General features: G+C 36.9%; 1 protein-coding gene across 1 annotated transcript in view; it reads left to right on the forward strand.

Annotated features, from left to right (window-relative positions):
* CPS1 (carbamoyl-phosphate synthase 1) overlaps positions 1 to 5,979 on the forward strand; it is a 117,197-nt gene extending 111,218 nt beyond the window's left edge. The window contains exons 35-38 of the mRNA XM_001914709.6: positions 1,880 to 1,939; positions 2,579 to 2,691; positions 4,064 to 4,193; positions 4,915 to 5,979. Of these exons, the coding sequence (XP_001914744.1) occupies positions 1,880 to 1,939; positions 2,579 to 2,691; positions 4,064 to 4,193; positions 4,915 to 5,013 (402 nt within the window). The 3' untranslated portion in view covers positions 5,014 to 5,979. The remainder of the gene's footprint in view (positions 1 to 1,879; positions 1,940 to 2,578; positions 2,692 to 4,063; positions 4,194 to 4,914) is intronic.
* The last annotated feature ends 2,599 nt before the right edge of the window (positions 5,980 to 8,578 follow it).

Consider the following 8,578-nt stretch of genomic DNA (forward strand, 5'->3'; position numbering starts at 1 on the left):
TGCCAATAGTTTCCTCTAATAAAACTGCAGTTCTGGAATTGAGAGGGCCAGAATCTGAAAGAATTTTATATTTGAACATAGTCTTTGGAGTCTTTTCCTAGGACTTAGATCTGTTCTCAGAAATCCTCTGCGAGTAAATATTAGGAGGTTTCATGGGCTGAGCATTATCAAAATTGTGCAAGGATCTTGATATGTTTTGTTATCACAATTCTTGGTTTCCCTTAAACTCTGCAATAAGGTAGTATCCATGATTTGTTTTTCAACCATTATTAATACAGTTTCTAAATAAATTACAAAACATTTACTAAAGTTACCACGTTATGTCATCTGTTTACAAACTTTTTACAAGATAAAACAGCCAAAATGTCCTCATTTAAAGCAAAATGGGCATGTTTTTACTTTGTATGATTTGGTATACTCTGTGTAGCTCAGTTACTCAGATATTCATGTTAATGAGGTCAAGATCAGGGGTTGATCTTTAGGTAGGCCACTTAGCTTTGTTTTCTTTCACCTTGACCACTGTCTTGCAAATACTCGCTTTAGGGCACAGGAAGGGGGTATGTTCAGAACTGGGGACCCCTGATGGCAATGTGCAGGCATCCAGGGAAGCAGCACTCAGAAGCTGGATGGTCCAGCTTGGGCTCTAGGAAGGTCATAGTGATGGACTGTAAGAAAATATCTGAACAGTGAAATGGAACATTAGGAAAGCCTGTCCAAAAATAAAATATGTGTAAGGAGGAAGCTGGTTTGTGTTGTAAGTGTGACAGCCAGTAGAGGAACCCTGGCTTGGAAACTAGGGTTCAGGGGCAGGAATCTAGTCTCTGGCAACGTATGGCATTGCCTTTTATGATGATATGAGGGAATACCATATTGCATAAGACTAAATCAAGAGCATGCATATCTAGAAAGTAAATTTTGTAATTTGAGGTGAAGATATTAACTTTGGGCAAATATTAAAAATTAATATTTAATGAGAACTATAGAATGGGCCAGTAACTATGTTAACTTATTATTCTAACACTTAAGTAGCGCTTTCTTATAAATTAGCTCTTTGAATACTCACAACAGACCTAGGATGTGGATACTGTTACTATTCCTATTTAATAGAGGAGAGTGCATAATAGAGAGGTTAAGTAAGTTGCTCAAGGTCACACAGTTAATTGTGGAGCCTCAAGAAGTACATATACTATTATCCTTATTGCTCTTTTAAAAATGAAGAAATGGAGGCCCAAAGACACTGTCTTTTCTAGGCACACGCTACTAGTGGATGGTAAAGCAAGGATTTGAAATACAGCTTGGTGACTCCAGAGCACATTCTTTCAACTACAACCTTTCATTGCCTTAGGGTAAATGCAAGATTGAGTTCCAAATGATTGATTTATTTCAGGGAGCTGTGCGTGAGCTACTAGGACAGTGCCTACATATCAAAGGCCAGTGCAGAGTTACACCTGAGCAATTACAGCAGGTTGAACAGGCAAAACATCCAGCAAGGCTGACATGGTGTTGAGTCCTAACCTAGGTATCTTTAAATTCTCCTTAACCAGGAAAAGGACCCATGCAGACCTGGGTGCTCTGAATCTACAGACAGAGACTAAGTGGATTAAATAGGGAGTGAGGGCATTTGAGGACACGGGGAAAAGCAAGACAGTAGAGAGCAAGATAATGTGGATGGAATTTCATCTATATTGGAAAATAGCTAAGAACTCATACTCACTATAGGAAGATAAAAGGACAAAACTTGTCGTATTTGAATATCAAGCCCCCTGACAACATATGGCATTGCCTTTTATGATGATTTGAGAAAATACCATATTGCATAAGACTAAATAATGAGTGTGTATATCTAGAAAGTGAATTTTGTTAATTCCTTTAATTTCAGCAATCATTCCGTCCAAGATTCCTTGGTGTGGCTGAACAATTACACAATGAAGGTTTCAAGGTAGGTTATATTAATTTTTTTTCCAAGTTGTTTTCTGTCAGCATTGAAATCTATCCATAAGGAGAGTATTGAAGAATCTTAGAGAATGAAATAGCTCAAATATATCCTTTCAACCTGAACGGTACAACTAACTTGATAATTTCAAAACTTCAATGAATAAAATAATGCGAAAGACTAGTTTTAAGTTATAGTAAAATTACCACAAACTCATACAATTTGCCAGGTAAAAACTTAGATAGTTTAGCTTCTACAGAATTTGGACAAAGTTACAATGCATTTCTATATATTTTCCCTTTTTTCTTTCCCTGTTTCCATAGGAGGTCATAGTTTCCAGTTGTCACAGTTAGACGCAAAACTTCTTTGAAATGAATACCTCCATACAAAGGCTGGTTCAGTAAAACAAAATTATTCCCAAGGCTCAGGGTGGGCCCATGGTCATGGTCTTTGTTGACCTGATAACGATGAATTCTCAGCCATGAATAGTTCTTCATTTTTTCTCCTCTACTAAACCAGTTATAATTGAGGTTGTTAAATTCTTCTACTTTATGTTTTAAATAAGATGCATATCTCAGTAGGCTTCTCTGCTCCATGAAGGCCTTCCCTGTGATGCAGTAACTGACTTATCCGTTTTAAATGCAGCTCTTTGCCACGGAAGCCACGTCAGACTGGCTCAATGCCAACAATGTCCCTGCCACCCCAGTGGCATGGCCGTCTCAGGAAGGACAGAATCCCAGCCTCTCTTCCATCAGAAAGTAAGAACTGGGCAGACTTTTTTCTGACTTAACAAAATAGTTAGAGGGTTAGCCCTGGGAACTAGTATGATATGAATACTTTACCTTAACCTACTGAAGTTTTCTAAAAGTCTTCTTAGTCAACTAATTTAAAGTGAGTAAATTTGTGGATGATAGTGAAGCTTCATTCTTGTGAACTTTGCTATTACGATAGAACACACAATGCCATATACGTACATGGTGATATGTCATGTCTTTCAAAGTATTTCCTAGTAAGAGTGCTTTCCTTGACGGACACCAAGGTAGTGATGAGAATCATGGGCATGAAGAACATAATGCAGCTCTTTATATTTCATATCAAACTAATGTTGTGTATACTACATGTATATATCAAGTATAAGATTGACCACCTGCATTTCACTGAGGTTGTGCATTAATGAATGAGTCCATTTATTGAGCGCTTGCTACAAGCAGGAGACTATGGTAAGTGCTATGATAATGTCATCCATTGAATTACCTAATTTTCCATCCTTCGATCAGGTTGGCTACTATGTCTTAGGCTATATCATCATTAGATTTTGTCGTACATATTGTTTCAGCTTACTATGTGAGCCTTCAGGAACATCATGACATCAATACCTACAGAACTATGTGGCATGGGTACATAGGAGATAATTCTTGGTTGCTCCAGGATATTATAGTCTATTATATGGCTGAGCCCTACCAAATTCTATGCAATATACTATTTGTTAAGGCTCTTCAGAAGGTAACCTATAAATCATGATCAAATTAATAAAAGAAAGGCAAATTATTCAGACCTTAGTAGACTTCCAATGATGCTATAAGCCCTTGCTTGGGGGCTTTGTAAAACAGTAATTATCGCTGCTTCATGCTTTTGACATTTAAATGTCTCCAAGAGTTTGTAGCAGCCCAGCAACAGAATGAGAAATGGTTTAATTCAAAATCAAGTGACCTGCACTCTCATACCAGCTGAAGGCACTGGGAAGCAGGCAGTGAAGTAAAGTTAATCTGGGAGGGGGAGTGTGGAGATGGAATGGCCTTCAATGCTGGGGGAATCACTTCCTTGTAAAATAAGTAAATATCTATCAAAATATCAATTCTTACTATGGCTAGAATTTTAAAGAGAAAACAAACCTTTCTATTCAATGTTAGACTTTCACCAGAATTCTTTCAAGAACACAATAAAAAAATTATACCCCAAATGAGTATAATTTGAACATCTACTTAGGAACAGAGGAGGCAGGTGGCAGTCAGCTCAGTATGGTATCGACTTGAATGGTTAAGAGAGTAATTTACGTTAGTATTTTAAAAACTAATTATAAATTATACATTGTCATCTGCAAGCTTTTGTTTATTTTGCTTATTCTTTCAGATTGATTAGAGACGGCAGTATTGACCTGGTGATTAACCTCCCCAATAACAACACTAAGTTTGTCCACGATAATTATGTGATTCGGAGGACAGCTGTTGACAGCGGAATTGCTCTCCTCACTAATTTCCAAGTATGTTCTTTTCCTCAAATATAGCCTGCATGAGAGTTTTTATTTCTGTGCCTCCCTTAAAAGTGTTCATCAATATATGCACATCTCTCTTCTCCCCTTCTTGTCACGTTCAGAATGGAGAAGAATTTCTAAATAGAGTCTAAAATAATGGTGCGTTTATGGTAGGTCACGGTCTGAGACAGTTGGTGATCAAGTAATTGAGATAATCAAAAGCCGAGGATAGCCATGGCTCTCTCGTCACCCATACAATTATCCTTGAAATAAAAAGTGTGGTGTGACATGGAATAGAGATACAAACTTTTATTCCATTGTTTCTAAATGAAAGGCCCCACATAAAAGCAACAGGTTAATGATAATTGAAGATCCAGATATAGTGCGAGGACTTGTAGAATTCACAGAAAATGATCACTGAGTGTGTTCACTTCTACTTGGACATGACCCACCAAATTTATCAGAGGGAAAGAACTGTTTTTTGAGACTCAGCTTTCTGCCCATCATACTTTTTCTCTTCATCAGTTTTAATCCCTGTGGGGGAAAATAAGCTTATTCATGATGAAGTCTGAGATATAGGAGAAAGTCCACATTAAATAAAAATTTTTGTGTCTTTTATCCCATGCCCTTTTGAAAACTGGGAGCAGAAACTGACTTTTCACTCCTGCTTCATTAAACATTCACTTTCATGTCATGTAGGTTGCTAAAATTCCTACCCTTATATTTTCAGGTGACCAAACTTTTTGCTGAAGCTGTGAAGAAATCTCGCAATGTGGACTCCAAGAGTCTTTTCCACTACAGGCAGTACAATGCTGGAAAAGCGGCATAGGGAAATCGACACCCCAGCTCCATTCTTCAATCAATTGAAACCACGTTTTATCTAAAGGAACTGATTCCCAACTTTCTTTCCGAGACATGAATATTGATACCAAACTTTATTTCAGTTTACTTAGTCATCCCTTAATATTCTTTTCTTTCACAGTTAAATTGTTGTCAGTCACTTTTTAGAAACTTAAGTAACTTGTTCTTCATGAGAATTCATCCATTTACTAATGCCTTATTTTCGGTGGGCTAAGCTTACCTACATGCTTATTTGCAGCTAACATTTTGTGGTGCTGATTAACAATGATCAAGGTAGAAAAAGTTGCTGCTTTATCTTCTAAACTCTTTCTCTATATACTTTACTGACACTACTGTTGTTGTTTTTAAGTAAAATCTGCCACACTCAGGACGCTTTAACAAGGCAGAATACTACAAAAATTTCTTAAAATGAAACACGGATTTCATTTGTGAACCCCTCCATTGTGATGTTGGTGTATTACTTCTTTTCAGTGATAATTCTATCTGGCTCATCCAGGAATATCATTGTTTCTTCCCTCCGAAGTAAATTTGAGAAGTGTGACACAGGTCTTAAAGAATGGATTTCTTTAAAGGACACTGGTTTGCAGTTTTATGTTTTGGAGTATGTCAGCAAATAGAAGATACTACTGAGTTGGTTTTGTTCTTCTTTTTCTTTGGATTTTAATCTGAGCCAAGTGAAATTTTCGGATTTATGCCCTCCCCTCCCCCAGCTTTGGAATAACTTGGAAGTTACGGTCTCCCTTCAGATCAGGGATTCTTCGATGTACTGAGTCCCACACTGCACTGTGAGTCCCAAATGTTTTAAGTACAAGGTCCGCATTCCTTCTGCATATGAGAAAAGTCCTTCCTACAGGGCAGCCTTTGTTGCTTTTAAACTTTTTGTGTTATTACAAGTGCTCTAATGGTGAACTTTTAAATAAAATACTAAGAGGCAGTACAGTTGCATTCTTGCATTTATTTATTTTTTTTACATTGATATACAAAGTCAGTTCACTTCTCTGATGAAACAGGGTTTTGGTCTAGGATTATGCCACTTTTTCTTTTTCTATACAAACCCATATAGGTTATGAGAAAATTGATATTAACAATAATGAAGCCAAGGCTGTTACACTTTTTTTTTGGTCCCCTCTTGTTCATAAGTCTCATTAAAAAGATTTATTATGTGGTTATGTGGTTATATACCACCTTTGATCTGGATCCTTTCAAATATATAGCTACAACCACATACTGACTAGAGATTTCCACACATATATAATAAAGTAAACTTTTAAACAAATATCTTGCATAACACAGAAAAAAGTACTTGAACCCAATCACAGGCTGTTCCATGTTGCCTGATGGAGATAGTGCCAATAGCCATGGTGACACCATATCCCAGAAATACCACTGAAGTGTGGCTTTGTGAAGATCCTAAGATAATGATGATGTAGCAGCTTTTATCCCTTCTCTCTCACACCGTAATCAAGGGATTACCACTTGCCATAGATCTACATGGAGGCTTTTTAAATTAATTTTCTCCTTCTGTCCTCCTTGTTACCACTATTGTTGAGACCTTTATTACTTCTTCCCCGTAATGTTATAATAATGTACTCTCTGACCATCTGTTCATTCACCTGAAAATATTTAATGAGTTTCTGCAATGTTTGGTGTAGGATATACCATGATCCCTCCTGCTCCTATTATTCTAGTATTTTTCTGATATTATGCTACTTATCACCATCACACTACCAGCATCACCATAATAACTAACATCAGGAGCACCTGCTTTCTTCAGTACCATACATTAAATGAGTTAGCTCATTTAATCTTCAAAATATCCCTATGAGTAGGTGCTGTCATCTCCATATAATAAACTGAGGCATACAGAAGTTAAGTGACATGCCTAAGGTCACACAAAATGTAGTCTCATTTTTTTATATCTTCTAATGAAGACAGGCATGTAAAAGTCATTTCTAACAGCACTTAACTTGCCTGCAGAGCTTAAGGAAAGGCTTTTCTGGAGAGAGAGATTGATGTGCTGTCTTAAACACTGTGTCATAGGTCCCCAGGTAGACTAGAGGATAAGGGCATTCATTTGAGGAAATTACAAGTAGTTTGATATGACTGGAGCACAGGGTATTTTTGGAGAGAAAGGGCTATGGACAGAAGTTGACTGGATTCTTAGTTGTGCATGTTTAAACCACATTGAGGTTTTAAAACTTTCAATTGGGGAGTAATATTGGACTTAAGAAAATTGTAAAAAGAAAAATAGTACACTCTTTACCCAGATTTACCTATTGGTAATATTTTACCCCATTTGATTTATTATTGCTTGCTCTATCTATTATCTATCTAACAACTATCTATCTATCTATCCTTCATCATCATCATCATCATCTTTCTATCATCTATCATCCATCCATCTATCTATCTCTCTATCTAAACACACACATACACACACATAGAGGAAAAGTATACTTTTACCAAAAGTAAGCAGGCTGCTAATGACCAATTTAGAAATGTGACTCATAGTTTGAAACAAACAGAATTGCTTGCTGAAAGCACCAAAATTTCGAAGCAGTGGTTCAGTTTTATATTGTGGGAATTTAATAAAGGTTCTCAATTTTCATATTAATTTGAACAGGTTATTTGTGAAAATACAGCAAAATGAGAAGAGTAATAATAATTAATCAAACAGCATTGTTTCTAAATAAACTCTATATTTTCGTTTATGAAATAAAGGGTCTTTGGAAAACAGAAGACACGATACACTCTCTCCATGGTGCTGAAAATGGAATTACGTCAATTTTTGTTTTGTTACCTGTTTTCTAATGTTCCAAACTATAAGAAGACTTAAACACAAACAAATAATGCATTCAAGAGCTGTGGTTGGAGGAGGGAAATGTAAGAAAATGGAAGGAGATTTGTGTTCAGATTGGCAAAGCTTTGCCCTTTTGGGACATTTTTATTCTTTCACATAAACAGGTTAACACATTTTTAAACGTCTGAATCTGTTATACATTGCAAGTGCAGACAACATAGGGGCTATGTCTGTAGAGCTGAACAGTAAGTCAAAGTAACTTTTTCCACACTGAGAATTTAATAGCATGCGAGGAGGACCGGCTCGCCTGGGTGGGGTGGAAAGGAGCTCAGCCAGCTTGTGAAATGAAGAAGAGGAATAAAGAATGACGTATTTATAGATTTAGGATTTTATGGCTTTGGAAAGGTAAGGAGAACATTTTAAATATACTCCTGTCAAACTTTCCTCTTAGACAGCATTCCTACCGAAAACTTTTACAAACAGCTCAACATTCATTTATCTCAACAGCTGCAGGTACTTGAACCTCAGCTTCTACAGTGTCCACAGCCTCTTGAACAATGAAAGTGGAAATTATCAGAGAAACAAACCATGGCTGAATGCAGTTAAGTGCTCTGTAATTACACACCAGCGTTACCATTTGGCTGCTGGTGCAGCCCCCCCACAGGCACAGGTGCCATAAACGCTCACACACACCCGATCACATCCACAAAGACCTTTCATTACACATAATTTG

Source organism: Equus caballus, chromosome 6, assembly GCF_041296265.1.
Source record: "Equus caballus isolate H_3958 breed thoroughbred chromosome 6, TB-T2T, whole genome shotgun sequence".
In the NCBI taxonomy this organism is placed as follows: Eukaryota; Metazoa; Chordata; class Mammalia; order Perissodactyla; family Equidae; genus Equus; species Equus caballus.